Source organism: Dasypus novemcinctus, chromosome 2, assembly GCF_030445035.2.
Source record: "Dasypus novemcinctus isolate mDasNov1 chromosome 2, mDasNov1.1.hap2, whole genome shotgun sequence".
NCBI lineage: Eukaryota > Metazoa > Chordata > Mammalia > Cingulata > Dasypodidae > Dasypus > Dasypus novemcinctus.
This window is the reverse complement of record NC_080674.1, coordinates 122,292,052-122,306,984: the sequence shown is the minus strand read 5'-3', so window position 1 is coordinate 122,306,984 and position 14,933 is coordinate 122,292,052. Positions and strand designations below refer to the sequence as shown.

General features: G+C 41.1%; 1 protein-coding gene across 13 annotated transcripts in view; it reads left to right on the top strand.

The window, feature by feature from the left end:
- SEMA6A (semaphorin 6A) overlaps positions 1 to 14,933 on the top strand; it is a 125,522-nt gene that overhangs the window by 67,655 nt on the left and 42,934 nt on the right. For all 13 annotated transcript variants that reach the window (XM_004467268.4, XM_004467265.4, XM_004467263.4 and 10 more), the window contains 4 exons: positions 3,477 to 3,537; positions 4,498 to 4,560; positions 5,908 to 6,009; positions 11,582 to 11,672. In XM_004467268.4, coding sequence (XP_004467325.2) covers positions 3,477 to 3,537; positions 4,498 to 4,560; positions 5,908 to 6,009; positions 11,582 to 11,672 — 317 coding nt within the window. The remainder of the gene's footprint in view (positions 1 to 3,476; positions 3,538 to 4,497; positions 4,561 to 5,907; positions 6,010 to 11,581; positions 11,673 to 14,933) is intronic.

Here is a 14,933-nt window from a genome sequence, read left to right as displayed (position 1 = left end):
AAGTGCCCTCTGTCAAACGAGGGATTGGATTAGATTATCTTAATGAAATCTTTTGGGATTCCAACAATATATGATCCTCCCATTTCTTAAGTGTGTAGCACAATCAGAATAGTTATCAGTGAATAACAACAAGGGCCACTACCTGTCTTGTGGAGTTCCTCTGTGAGCTTACCTGGGTCTGGAGTGGTTAATCATTTCACACAGAAGATGAAACAGAGATTTTGTTTGTGATACTTGCCCTGTGAGCATAAGGAAAGTACAGCTAAATAGCAACAGCCCTTGATACTTTTTAAGCACTTAGATGTTCTGAGGTGACCAGTTCTGCAACCTAAAGCAAAAAAATCACTGGCTACTTTAAAACATCCTGAGGGTACCCCACATTTGGCCACAGAGAACAATTCCAAAACAATTTAAAAATTTTACTTCCCAGATACATATATAACATGTGCCAGTTGTATGTGCTATATAAATTGCAAAAATAGTTGTAAGACCTTTATAAATGTTCACCCATTCAATCCTCAAACTAACCCTAGGAGAAGGAGCTATTGTTATCCCCATGTCTTTGGTGAGGTAACCAAGGTACAGAGAACTCAAATGACTGTGCCAAGATGGTGGAGGCAGGATTTGAGCCGTGATTTTCTTGTTCTAGAATCTGTGCTATTACTCCCTACTTTACGTGCCTACTTAACAGTAGAGGTGGTACTGTTTTTCTTGGTAATAAACTTCTAATAGCTGTTGCCCAAGAAAATAACCATTGTGTATTCATTAAAAAGCATTCCAATAAGATCCTCAGTTACCAGCCCTCCAGTAGAATACCAGCTCTTTGTTAAATATCATTCTTAGCTTCCTAAATGTAGCAGAGCTAGGAGATTACACTTGTACCTGATGATCTAAAGGCTTGTCAAAACGAATGATTAACCACAGGATCTGTGAGAAGTTGGTTGAGTCAAGAATCTGTGAATTGTTAACTTCGCAAGTGCTTCCCTGGGAAGGAAATGGTATAACAGACAGCGCTTGTGCCCAATGTTTATGCATTGGTGTGGACTGCAGGGCAAGCGGGAATGACCATTATCCCAGCTCATTAAAACCAAGACTGTTTTAGCCTACATCTTACCCCACCTCAAGAAAATGAAGAAGAAATAGAAGGTAGAGGAAAAAAAGAAGAAAACACGTATTCATTTTTTAAGATGATGAAGCAGAATTGTCCAGCTAGAGGTCAAGTGTGTAACAACCTCTCAGTGACATGTTGGTTGTTGCTCCACACTCAGCCCCTTCCCCTCAAAACGCACCCTTGCGAAAATCGCTGAAGGAGCCCCGCTCCACCAATGCCCTGAAAGGTCTAGGTTCCCAAGCAGCAAGTAACACAATTTGAAGTTAAGTCCTTCCCCCAAGCTCAAACCATGGCAACACAATTCAGTGCTGCTCACTGGAGGGGGTAGCAGGAAGTCCTAGGATTAAGTCAGTTTGTGTTCAAATGACTTAATTCAGGAAGAGCAGTATATGACTTCTGGGACACACACACAGGTGGCTGGGAATAAGCCCCGACTCTGGTCTGTGGTTTACTCCATAAAGTGCTGTTTCTGTTTGCTGGGGCAAAGTGACCTTTGGATATTGAAAAAGATTGACATTTTCCAGAAGGAGATTTCATTCATGGAATTCTATTTGTAAACGGCTTCCCAGTTCTTCTAGACAATTGGTGTCAGACATCGGAAGCCAGGTCCCATCCAGAACCCCAGGCTTGTGTGAGGCTTGGTGGCAAGAACCCCTTTCAGTTCTGCTTTATTATTATCCACTTTGTATATTCTTCTTTTTTTTTTTTAATCTCTTAACTGCTAATTAACATAAACAGGCTATGCCAGAAGAGGACAAACCAAGAGTTTTTTGAGGAGTTGCCAATGCATATTAATCAGTTGTTAATTTACAATTCATATATTCAGCTCCCACTTAAATTTGGAGGGACGGCAGGGCAAGGAAAAGCCTAGAGTCATCTTTGATACCAAAGTAAAATAGGCAATTCCATTCCAATAATGAGCCCCACCACAGCACCACCAATAAAGTCAAACAAGTAATAGACGAATGCAATTAAATGGCCTTGAAATTAAAGGGCAGGGCAGTTCTGGCACCCTACTGAAGTCTGAAGAAACTTCCCAATTCAGCAATTTACAAAACAGGCTTCCATTCTCCCTCTCACCTCCCTTAAACACACACACTCACAGTCACTGTTCAGTAACAGGCAGGGAATTTTCTAAGCCAACTGCCCTGCCCCCTCCTTTATTTTTCACGTGAGAGAGCCTCTTTTTATTTCTTTTTTACTCTGCTGTGCTTTCCTTAAAAGTAGCAGCAAACAGATTTCCCAAGATCTGGAAATAGAAGAAAAAAAAAAAAAAAAGAAAGAAAGGAACAAGAAGTGAATCCTGATAGATAATTTCTTCTCTCCTCCTTCTTTCCCTCCTTTCTTCTTACTTTCTGTTCTGTTTTCTTTCCTTTCTTTCCTTCTTTCTTTCTTTCTTTCTTTCTTCCTTCCTTTCCTTTCTTCTTTTCTTTTTCTTCTCTTTAAATAATGAGGGAGGCTTGAAAGTCTGCATCAGAGGTTTGAGGTCCTGGTTGAAAGCTAATTTTCCAACCCCAGGACTTCCTGCATTTTAGAAAAAGTCAATGTTATTTCAAGGGAAAATGAGCTGTTTTGCTTTCCCTCACTAGCTCCCCATCTCCCCAGTTGAGTGTCGGTCTTTTCTTTCTTCAGAATACCAGACAAAAACGCCCTTGTACTCAGCTCACACAGAAGAGGATGTTAAATATAGCCCCACACCTGAGCTGCCGGTTCTATTTCTCCCCTTCCAAGGGGAGATTGGCAGCAAATTGTAAAGAGAACCAAATTCTCAGCAAAACATGAAGGTGAACAGAAGCAAGAAATGTAAACTTAAGCTTGAGTACATTTTAGACCTTAATTGATCATTATCATGTGAAGAAAAGAATAGCTTCTGGAAATAATTTTACCTCTATCATATTTTTTCCCTTCCATCTTTTCGATCAAATCATCAAAGCTAAGCTGGAAATATATTTTCTAAAGAGAGATGGAGACAGAGATTAACTTTTTGTTAACTCCCTTACTGAGCAAATGTGGCATGTTGAATACCAAGTGTTTGTTCCATGCATTAGAAGATACTTAAAGGGCATGGGAACCATCTGCGGTCCAGTCTGTGGGCCCATTCAACTTTCAGGACCCTTTTCCCTAACTACATATATGCACAGAGCGTAGGGTTGCAATGTATCAGAAGGTGCTGAATGTGATCCAGGGGCGTCTCTTGTAGGCTGAGCCCTTTCCATTTCCTTGCATGTGGATGTCTTGTTTTTTACATGTATATAGCTTTATCTGCCCTGCATGAGCTATAACTCATTCAACAGAAAATGAACTGTCTTGACTGTCGTGTTTGTCAATTGTGTTTGACTTTGTATTAATTATTCTTTGTTTATAGGGACCATATTTATACTGTTGACATAGACACATCACACACAGAAGAAGTTTATTGTAGCAAAGTAAGTAGCTTTAAAACCATTTTTCTGAAACAAAGGGCCTTTCTTGAAGAATTGAAATGCATTCATTGAGATGATGTGGCTAATAATAATTTAGAAATGTCAGTGAACATTTTGTGAAATCCTAATTTGGGGTAAGTTAGGGTTTAATAAGTGTTCAGAACAGTTATATACTCCATGTGTTATTCATCAAATACGTGTGCATTTGCATTTTTGGAGTTAGGTTATTTCTAAATTCCTTCAGCAAAATGTTGCCATGTTTGTGCCAAAAAAATGCCAGTTTTCACATGTAAAATTTTAGCCCACACATGTATTCCTCAAAGGTTTCGATGTTACTTTTTCATGTCTTGCAATGTTGAGTTTGACTCTGTTGGTTCTGAAATTTGATTATTATCCATTTTGTGCATAGAAAGAATAACCTAAACTTTCCTTACGTGTCCACATGAAGGTATTTAGTTAATGAAATCTGTGTCATAGAAGTAGAACCCTCAGTCCACTCATTTACATGAAGGAGTATAGCCTGAATTAAATCTTTGTCTACCTAAAGTGAACATCCCTTTTATGTTTAAGAAAATGATTTCCCTATTTTAAGGGAAAAAGCAACTCTACACAAATTGATTTATCAACTGAAAGAAAAGGGCAAGATCATGTATTTTATCAAAATGAGTATGATTTACCATGTTTGAACATTTCATGTGGCCTTTCCACACTTATTATTCTTTCCTTTATCTCAAAGAGAAGAAGATCATTTTGTAGTTTAATTAATAGATAGGAGTTCAAAATTAAATGAACACTTCCATCTCTAATCTTGTATTGTTATGGTGAATTAATCATGGAGAAAGGGTGCAGAAAGCTTTCAATAAATATATGTTCAGCCTCTAGTCTCCCCAAGGGAACTCTTACTTCTAAAATCAAATCCAACAATCTCTGGGCTCTAATTGATTTTTGTCTTGATCCCGGCAGAAACTGACGTGGAAATCTAGGCAGGCTGATGTAGACACATGCAGAATGAAGGGAAAACATAAGGTAGGCAATTTTCATTTTTCCTGCAGCTGCCACTTTGGGTTAAGTTTTTGACTGTTATCTCCAGCCGATGACTATGAAGTGGAATGGATCATGCCATTCACTTTTTCCCCAGTAATTGCTTTTTCCATCAACTTATTGAAGGCTTTAATTTGCAAAAATAGTTTGCTTTTAATGTGATGAAACATTACAACAGCTGCTAGCCTTGCATTGTGAATTACGTAGGTGCACCAGGGATTATGGGCACAAAGCTGGCTGCCCCCCACTCTTCTAAGTGCACTTTCCCCCAGCCCTACCTCGCAGTCCAATGCCCCCAGGGAGTCTGTGAAAGAGCTCATAAAAGGCTTCTGCAGACATACAGGGGTTTGTGCCTTTGGTCATGCAACAACATAAAAACACACTTCAGCTGGGAGCCATGTACATCTGGGGACACTGGAGCATCTGGCATTAAAAATAATATGATACAACATTGGCACTTCCAACCTGGTCTCCTTTTTGTGACATAAAAGCACATTTCTCCATTCTACACCATTTTAAAATTTACTTTTGCAAAGCAGTTGTTGTCAATGTCCTCTTTTGGTTAACTTTGGGAGGAACTCTAACTTTTTCTTTAACAAATCAATGTTATTGATACATATTAATACAGCATAAATCCATCCAAAGTATACAATAGTGGTATTTGGTATAATCATATAGTTGTGCATTCATCACTTCAATCATTATTAGAGAATTTTCATTATTCTAGTAATAATAATAATAATAAACAAAACAGACCAAAAAAACTTCATCACCTCTCAATCTCTCTATGCCTCCCCTGCTGAACATAACTGCTATTCTGTTTCCATCTCTCTAGTTTATTTGTATTTATATCTTGTAAAAACAGCCTTATACATGCAATATTACCCATATTTGTATTTCACATGAGGTTTCACTATATTATACAGTCCCATGTTACATTTTAGCTTTCCTTCTAGTAATATACATGACCTTGAACTTTCTCTTTCAACCACAGTCATACCCATATAATAACTCTGCTAGTTACAAAGCATTATGATGTGTTTTAACCATTTCTAGTCATTTCCAAAGATTTACAAACAACCTTTTTACCAGTTCTGCACAGATTAATCCTCAGCTTTCCATTGTCTACCCTAATTCTATTTTCTGATTACCTATATTCTAGTTATTAACTCCACGAGTTTACACAACATATTTAGGAACTCTAACTTTTAATGGAGGAACTCTTAAGTCAGTTTCATTTTAACCTTACTCTGGGCATATCATGGCATCCCATGAAAGATGGGTTTCTGCATTGACTGGACTGGACAACAAAAAGTTTGAATTCTTTTTCAGGATGAGTGCCACAACTTCATTAAAGTTCTTCTAAAGAAAAATGATGATACATTGTTTGTCTGTGGAACTAATGCCTTCAATCCTGCCTGCAGAAACTTTAAGGTAAATGCTATTTTGCCCATCTGGAATCACACAGCCAGGAGGTATTTCATAATTTACTGTGATCGTACCTGCAGCAACCCAAGAGGGGTAATTCAACACCACCGAGGTTCCTCTCACTTGTTCAACTTAATGTGTTGCTCCACATGAGTGATCCTGAGCAGGCTTCTAAGCTTCTTGTTTGTTCAGAATTGATGGACATATCTTTATGTCTGACCCAGCAAAGTTCGTTTCTGTGAGACTCCATTCTTCATTTTTCCAAAGACCGATGTCCTTACCATATACCATGTGGATTTTCCCTCTCTTTCTTTCTCTTTCTCCCTCCCACCCCCATCATCTTTCCTCTGAGCACAAAAGCACACTTATATCATGAGTGATTCCTAATTTAAAAGACATCTCAAAAGCATGCCATTCGAAGCTGTAGTTTTTCCTGTAGGTAAGATTTTAAGGAACTCAGGAATTTAATTCATTTAGCACTCAGATAAGAGTGTCTTCCTTGACCTTACCCTTTATGTAAGGGAAAAAATGAAGGACTAACTCTCAAAGAGTTAGTAAACCTAGTTAGACCTGATGCAACTGATGGGGATGTTGCCAAAGAAGCAGGGAGCTCACCACCTGGCGGAAACAGAGGTGATAGTGATCTAAGGTCTTGGTTTTCCATCTCTTACTTTTCCTTGTCCTTTCTTTCTGCTAGACTTTTACTCAGCAAATGTGTATTGAGTTTCTAGCATGTTCAGTTTGTAAAGGGAGGTAGGAGGCCCCACCCTTACAAAAGACAGACAAGGACCAGAAGCTAATTCCATGGTGTCACTATCATGGGGAAAGTACACAGGATATTTTTGGGAGCATGGCACAAAAGTGCTTAGCTTAGCCTGCAGTGAAAGGTCAGGGAAGGCTTCCAGAGGAGGTAGATAACCCCTCTCCTTTCAAATGTTTCTACCTGCTGTTCTCACAGGTATAACACCCCTGCCCCCAAACCATAAGAGACCCATAAGCTCTGAGTGCAAGGACCACATCTGTGCTTGTCCAGAACCTGGCATAGTGCCTTCCAGGCAGGTGCCCAATAAACTTGTGTGGAATAAATGAATGCATGAGATCATACTTGATCTTTGTCTTACAGGATAAGTAGAAAGTAGCCAAATGAAGTATTCCAGGCTAGGGGAGTAGCAGGAACAGAGGTAGGGGATTGGAAACAGCCTGTTGAGCTGGAGAAACTCCATTTGGTTCTGAACTGCTGGTCTGAGAAGTAAGGAGTGATAGCAAGAAAGAGGCCAAAGAGGCACATGGGTGTGGTTGCCCCAAGGAATAGAGAAAAGAGAACAGACCCCGGAGTTACCATCGGTGAACTGCAGTGGAGCTGGGTAGAGACGGTGGAAGTTAGGGAGTTCCCTGTTGTACATGATGAGTATGCCTGGCCCTGCGGATGGCGAAGCCTGCAGGACATGAATAGAGATATCTAACTAGAAGATGGATGGGTAAGCCTTGACTTAGGGAAAGGCAGGGTAGAAATGTAGTGTGCATTTCATCACCCTTAAAGGTATTAGTGAACCCTGCGATTGTGGAGAATGAGAAAAACCGTGATAGACTGGAATCGAAACCAGAGGGCACACCAGTCTTTGCATGGGCAGTTTTTGTTTTTGTTTTTTTAAAAACCCTATGTATTACTGAAGGGACGGTTTCTTTTACCCTTATATGTTCATATTATGTTTGGAAATGGGCACCAGCAGGGCAAGGATTAGAGTGAGGCAAGAGAGGTACAAAATTTAAGGGACATCCTAAAATTCAGTTATCAGGATAAATGATATTTTAATGCAGTATTTTAAAAAATCGAAGTATAATAAAAAAAATCCATCATGAACCAATATCAAAATTTTAAATAAAAGACAGGATCCATCAGCTTATTAAAAAGGCAGCTGGTCCTATCCAGAATTTACCCTAACCAGTGACAGCATGCAGCTTAAGTGTCAACTTCCAATGTACCACTTAATATTCCATCCCTGTTTGTCATCGCTTAAAACTCATTAAGATTAATGCTTCTAACAAATCCCAAGGAGTTCCCTAGCCAGAAAGCTATCTTTTGTGACAAATTACAGGTTTTCTTAACACGGTGACCCACAGGCTGTTGTATGGTCCAGCTCATTCTTCCTCCACATGTTCCCCTCCCCATGATGCCTCACCTCTGGTGACACCTTTGCCCCTTGCTTGTTCGGACCACACCTGCTGAGACACGATCCTTTCCAGGAGGCTGGGCCTCTTAGAAGCTTCAGACAGGAATGTTCTTGACACTCAGTCCCTGTCTAGATGCCTAGCACTATGGAGGGCAATGGAAACCTTTGGTGTGCCTCAGGAAAGGGCACAGAAGGACTTTGTGATGATATAGGACATAATGTATGTCTGGCTGCAGGGAGAATGGAAAGCCTCTCTCTTAAGTGCTTTGGTTCTCATAGAAAACACTACTGATTGTTATCAACACATCAGAACCAAAGGTTGAAAGCAAAAGCAATGACCAGTCACTGGAAAACCCGGAGCCTCATAGCATGAGAGCATCAAGTTGATTAGGGTAACTTGAGAAAGGTGACAAGCTTTCAGTCTCTGTCTCTGCACTGTGCTTTGATTTATACCATTTGTACAACGGAAGTAAGCTGAATGTGTTAGAAAGATTATAGTCCCCAATAAGATTATCGGGGGAGGAATTTTAAAGGCTTCCCGCTATAAATCTAAAACCACGTTCCATACCTTTTCCTCTTGTTCTCTAAACCTCTTGAACTTCTGCAAATGTCCGGCTGGTTCTTCATATAATTATCTGTACCCTATGGTGATTTAATTTCCCAGACACTGCTCTTAAGTCTCAGATTTGCTGACTACCACAAGGATTTGTTCTTATTTCATGGAAAGAGGATTTCACCATGGCATATTTTTGTCTCTGGATCCTTCCAAACTTACAAACCAATACTTCATTCTTCATGCTTCCTACCTCTGGCTAGCTATAGCAGTAGCCACATAAAGTAGGTACATAAAAACACAAATCCCCCTTGTATTTTGTTTCCCATTGCCAGGATTAGAGTGTGCACTGCTTGGGAAAAAGGCATTTCTGTTGCATCATTGTGTGCTAAGCATCACTTTTGAGTACTTGCCAGACCCACAGACCACAAAGTCTGTCACAGTTCAACAGGAAGCTCTTGTTGGGATAAAATATCACGAAAAAGACTTTAATAAAAATGCGCTGAGGGGATGAGTACTTTACTTTAAAGGATCTCTGGTTTGAACATCTTTTCCGCCCTAAAAAAATATGTTTTTAACCTAAATGATTTATGTGAATCTCAGCAACAGTTAAAAATTATAAGACGACTTCAATAGGGACATTTCAAAGTATGTAATGGATGGAAAAGGCCGGTCACACCCTGAAACCATTTTTTGGGGCTTAGAAGAAAAGACGCAATTGATTGGACAACACTAACTGCTGCTAGTGGGAACCTCACTCCTTCTTCCTGGGCAATGACCCCAAGTACTTTAAAGGTAAAGGCCCTTCTGTGAGTCCTTCCTCAATGCCAGTGTAGTCTTAGGTTTATCTTCTTTTAGTTATTACTGTGGTAAAACCATCCAACTTCCAGATGTGCAAACAAAACACCCTAAGATTATATGAAGGACTGTAGAAAATCTTAATGATTACAGAGGAGATCATTTGATGGACTTGGTGGTATTGACATTTTAGATACGGGGAAGATTTCATGGAGCAAGGAAAGAGACAGTGTGGTGTAAAGCAGAAACCACTGTAATTATTGACCAATATAGGCCACCCTCTGACTAGTATTAATTAGTGGTGAAACAATAGAATTTTACTTCTTGCTTACATCTTGATTCAGGCCTTTGAGGTTATTTAAAGGGCTGGGCTCCATCTTTCTCATACTTCTGACATCTCCCAAGGTCTCAGAATCCTCCACTGGATTCCTTCTATCTGGTGAGTGATTGTGGGAATAGAGCATGAGTGGTGGACCCAGGGAGGCTTTCAGGAGCAAGACCCAGGAGTGGTGCTTATCACTTCCACTCACATTCACTGGTCAGAGCTCAGTTACGTGGCCACACTGGACTGCAAGGGGGAATGGGAAATGTAGTTTAGTGAGATGTGGAGGAAAGGGAAATGGAGTTTGGAGAACATCTAGCAAGGCTTGGCCACACCCACAAATACCTGTGGGGCCAGGAAGGTAACTTGTAGGAGTGAATCAAGGAGTAAAGGGAAGTGGACTTGGCCTAGTGGTTAGGGTATCTGTCTACCACATAGGAGGTCCACGGTTCAAACCCCGGGCCTCCTTAACCCATGTGGAGCTGGCCCACGTGCAGTGCTGATGCACTCAAGGAGTGCCCTGCCATGCAGAGGTGTCCCCCACGCAGGGGAGCCCCATGCAAGGAGTGCATCATGTAAGGAGAGCCCCCCAGTGCGAAAGAAGGTGCAACCTGCCTAGGAATGGTGCCGCATGCACGGAGAGCTGACATAGCAAGATGGTGCGACAAAAAGAAACACAGATTCCCGTGCCGCTGACAACAACAGAAGGGACAAAGAACACGCAGCAAATAGACACAGAGAACAGACAACAGGGGCGGGGGGGAGAGGGGAGAGAAATAAATAAATCTTTAAAAAAAAAAGAAGGGAGTAAATATATTCTGTGGGTGAAAGGGCCTTGGTGCTGAAAGTCCATGGCAGGGGGCATGTACTATTCAGATGTGGCTCATCGTTGCCCCTTGGGTAAGAAGAACCTAAATTGAATTTTCTACTTTTTCAAGAAGCAGGAGACCTGGATTTTTGTGTGAAATGTCCCTATTTTAAAACTTGGACTCAGTTTCTTTAAAAGAATACCAAGATGGCCAAACAAAACTCTCCTGCAGGCCAGTTACAATCTCTAGCATAAAAGAACAAGGCCTGGGCTGGACACTGGGACATGTGAAATCACACACTGACCTCACTCCTTACTGCTTTTGACCTGTGTGAGTCCCTCAGCTTCTGGGCCTCCATTTCCAATCTGCACAATTTGAGGGTGGGACATGTTTCTAAAGTCACTTTCAGAGCTAATGTTCCATGATCCTGAGTTAGGTGCAGGAGGCCACCTGAGCTCTGCTTGCATCCATGTTCCAAGCCCTTTGCCGATGCCATGTTATTATGACAGCTAGCATGTCATAACCTCCACTGTCCGTTTACTGGGGGTTAACCCACAAAGGCAGAATAAAACCAAAAACTGAGGTCACTGTAGAATTCATGCTCAACAGATAATTCAGGTGAGTGGGGAGTAGGTTTTCTAGGTGATTGCCTCAAAAACTCCATTTCCAAGGGAAAAGATGCTCATTTCTAAACCATTCCAGACAGATATTGTGAATCAATTTATTGTAATGGTTAAGAGGCATGCAATCATGACCAAATTTCAGTCTCTGAACTGCAGAATCTTGGTCAAGTAGTGATCTCTCTAAGCCTCAGTTTCCTCATCTGAAACTAAAAGATTGATCCCAGAAGTGCTTTATACATTGTAATTACTATTACTACTGTTAGTTGTGGTTATTCCTAATTAAATCCTATTATTTCATTCAGATGGACACTTTGGAGCCTTTTGGGGATGAATTTAGTGGAATGGCCAGATGCCCTTATGATGCCAAACACGCCAACATTGCACTGTTTGCAGGTAAGAGACTCGATTTCTTCTCATTGCATTTGCTTCCGTATGTTTAAACCTGTTGCTGCAAATCTGCTCTAGAGGATTCATGGAGTCACGGTTGTACTTTGATTCTCTGGTGAATACTGTAATTAAGAATGCCTTTTCCACTTGCAATTAGTATGGAAATTGTACTTTTGCTTCTCGAAAGAAATCTTTGCCACACTTAGCCGTGCCTTTGTGCCTTCAGAAAATAGCAGCAGCATGGCACGCTGAATTTGTGATGCATCGGAGCACATTTCAGCTCAAGTAGCAGAAAATCTTACCTCAAGCCACTAATGTGGATTTTTTGTTTAAAGCTGAGTAGACTTCGGTATTGGCTGAATTCAACAAACCAACAATTTCATCCAGGACGGAGCTTCTTTTCATCTTTCTGCTCTGCATCAACTTCACCATGAGATGGGCTGCTCTCCTGGTCAAAGGATAATGGCTGCCCCAACTAGGGCAACATGTCCTCTTGTCCACATATAGAAGGGAAAAAGAAACAGAGGAAGCTTCTGGAAGTTTTCTTAGAGCAGTGACAACGGGCCCATCAGCTTCCAGCGAGCATCTTCTCAAATCTCATTGACCTGATTAGAGTACATGCCTAGCTCCATCTCTGCCCTAAAGATGGTGGTGAGGAGCAGAGATGCAGTTTCCTATTCCCACCCCTTCCTTCCATTGCAAGGGATCTCAAGTGATAATAAAAAAGCCATCACAGTTTCAGATATGATGGGATTTTGCATGTGCTTCTATGTGTGTCTTAATTAGGAATTTATTTAGGAATTCATTGCCATCTGAATATGTGGAGCTGGGTGTAGAGAAATGTGTATGTATAATAAATGAGAGCTATAGCATGTAATACAGCAGTTAGTTGCAATTTCCATGAATGGAGAAGAGCTGGCACATTCCTAGCGAGGTGACGGACTTTAGGCCCTTGATTATGGAACAAGATCAGTTCCTGGCTCCTCAGACCTCATCCTTTGCCACCTATTTGTTAGCCTGATTCTGCAGTCACAGATTATAGAAATGACTTGTGCCAAGTTAAAAAGGGAAGATTCCTCAGGTTCTCCCTGCAGTGGGAGCAATGGTACTAGGATGCAGCATGGTAAGAAACAGTTGTATAGACCCATTCCTAAGCACAGGCAGGAGCAAGGCCAGAGCTAGAGTGCTGGATCATATCCTCAATAGCATAACTACCCGGGTAGCAGCTTACACTTGTAACCTGAGTCAGTCAATAGCGTGCAGGATGTGGGCTGCAGCAGAGAATTTACTGTTAATTATAATCTGAAAAGAGAGCATGTTGTAGCCTGGGGCAGGAGAGATGGACAGAGTATTTACCAGCACCGCCACCCTATATACAGGGGCTACATGTGGCAGGCATGTAAGAGAATTCGATGACCGCTCTCTCCCCGCCCCCCACCCCCCAACAGGTATATTTAAAGAGTTTCTCTTTGGAATGTTGGCTATCTCCTGAAAGCTCAGCCTTTATTAGAGGCCTTTGTTGCAACTGAATGGTCTACAGATTACCACAAGTAGCAGAATAGTGCTCTGTGGTGCAAATAAAAGTTATGGTGGGATACACAGTGTTGAAATGGAAACAGATCAAGAGTCCTGGAGAGGGGTTAGGAGGACTCCCACCCTACTCCTCAATGCCCCCCACTATCCAGGTGGTTCTATACAACCTGGGATTATGATTCCATTAGAAAAGTTGTGATTCGTACGTATGTGTTTATCAATGGAAAGATTAGCTATCTGCAGTTCTAATCTAACCAAAGCAGTCAACTTTCATTGATATATGGCTTTTGATAATGCAGTATTGAGGGAGCGCTAACTTGAACCAGAGAAATTTTTTTTTGGTTTATTTTTTTATTTTTTAAATTTTTTTGAAGAGCAAATGTCAGCTATTTTAAGACTAAAGGTAGGCGGCGGACTTGGCCCAGTGGTTAGGGCGTCCATCTACCACATGGGAGGTCCGTGGTTCAACCCCGGGCCTCCTTGACCCGTGTGGAGATGGCCCAGGTGCAGTGCTGATGCGCGCAAGGAGTGCGGTGCCACGCAGGGGTGTCCTCCATGTAGGGGAGCCCCACGCGCAAGGAGTGCACCCGTAAGGAGAGCCACCCAGCGTGAAAGAAAGTGCAGCCTGCCCAAGAATGGTGCTGACACACCAAGATGACGCAATAAAAAGAAACACAGATTCCCCCTGCCGCTGACAACAACAGAAGCAGACAAAGACGACGACGCAGCAAATAGGGGTGGGGTGTGAAGGGGAGAGAAATAAATAAATAAATAAATCTTTAAAAAAAAAAAAGACTAAACATAGACATCTAGAACTTTGCTTACATGTTTGAATAAGCTTTTTTTTTTAAAGTAAGCAATCATTATGCCTACCCCACAAGTGGAAGAGGCTAAAGAGTATTATGTTATACCTGTTGCTTCTACATACAATTAATAAAGACAGGTAATCCATTAAAAATGAATCAAGGAAATAATTTTTAATTTTGAATATAATTGCTACTACTTAATCTAGATGATTTTGACACGCTAGAGCATCCTTATTTGATTATTTGTGTGAAGAATATTTGCTAATCCAGGAAAGAACCAAAAATGTAGGGGATATTGATCTTCAATCTTTTCCTTCTCTTTTGCCTTCAGAGTCCCCTTGAGCATATCTCCCCGAAAGCATGAATTATTAAAGAAAAGCCAATTTTTACCCTGCATCATCACTTCCCCATTTCTTCTTGGCCTTGACATCTTGTGTACCAGGATGCTTTCAGTTTGTGACTTCGGAAATACTCAAGCAAATATTGCTTATTTAAGCTAATGATAACATGGGTCAACAGGGTTTAGTGAACTTTCATGACTCTCAAGGTGTAAGTAGTTTAGAGAACTGGAACAAAATCTTGTCAAATCCTTTTCTGCTTCTGGACTCCTTTTTTCCACTCCCCACTTGCTCAAGCTGAGTGAGAACTTCATTACTTCTGCTTGTTCCTTAAAATTTCTGGTGATACAATCAGCTTCTGTCATTTCCTAGACCCCCCCAATCCAGTTTACCACCATGTGGTGGCAATGGCAGCCTCCAAGGGGCCTTGGCCTTGAGAATCAGTCAAGGTCCATCTACTCAAGTGAAGCAAACATTTATCATTTGCTCTGTTCCCCTACCTGCTGCTGCTTGGAAATTGCCATGCAATTGAAAATTGAAAAATGTTTCTTCTCTCATGACCACAATTTAAAATGGTTAGGAATGTGGGT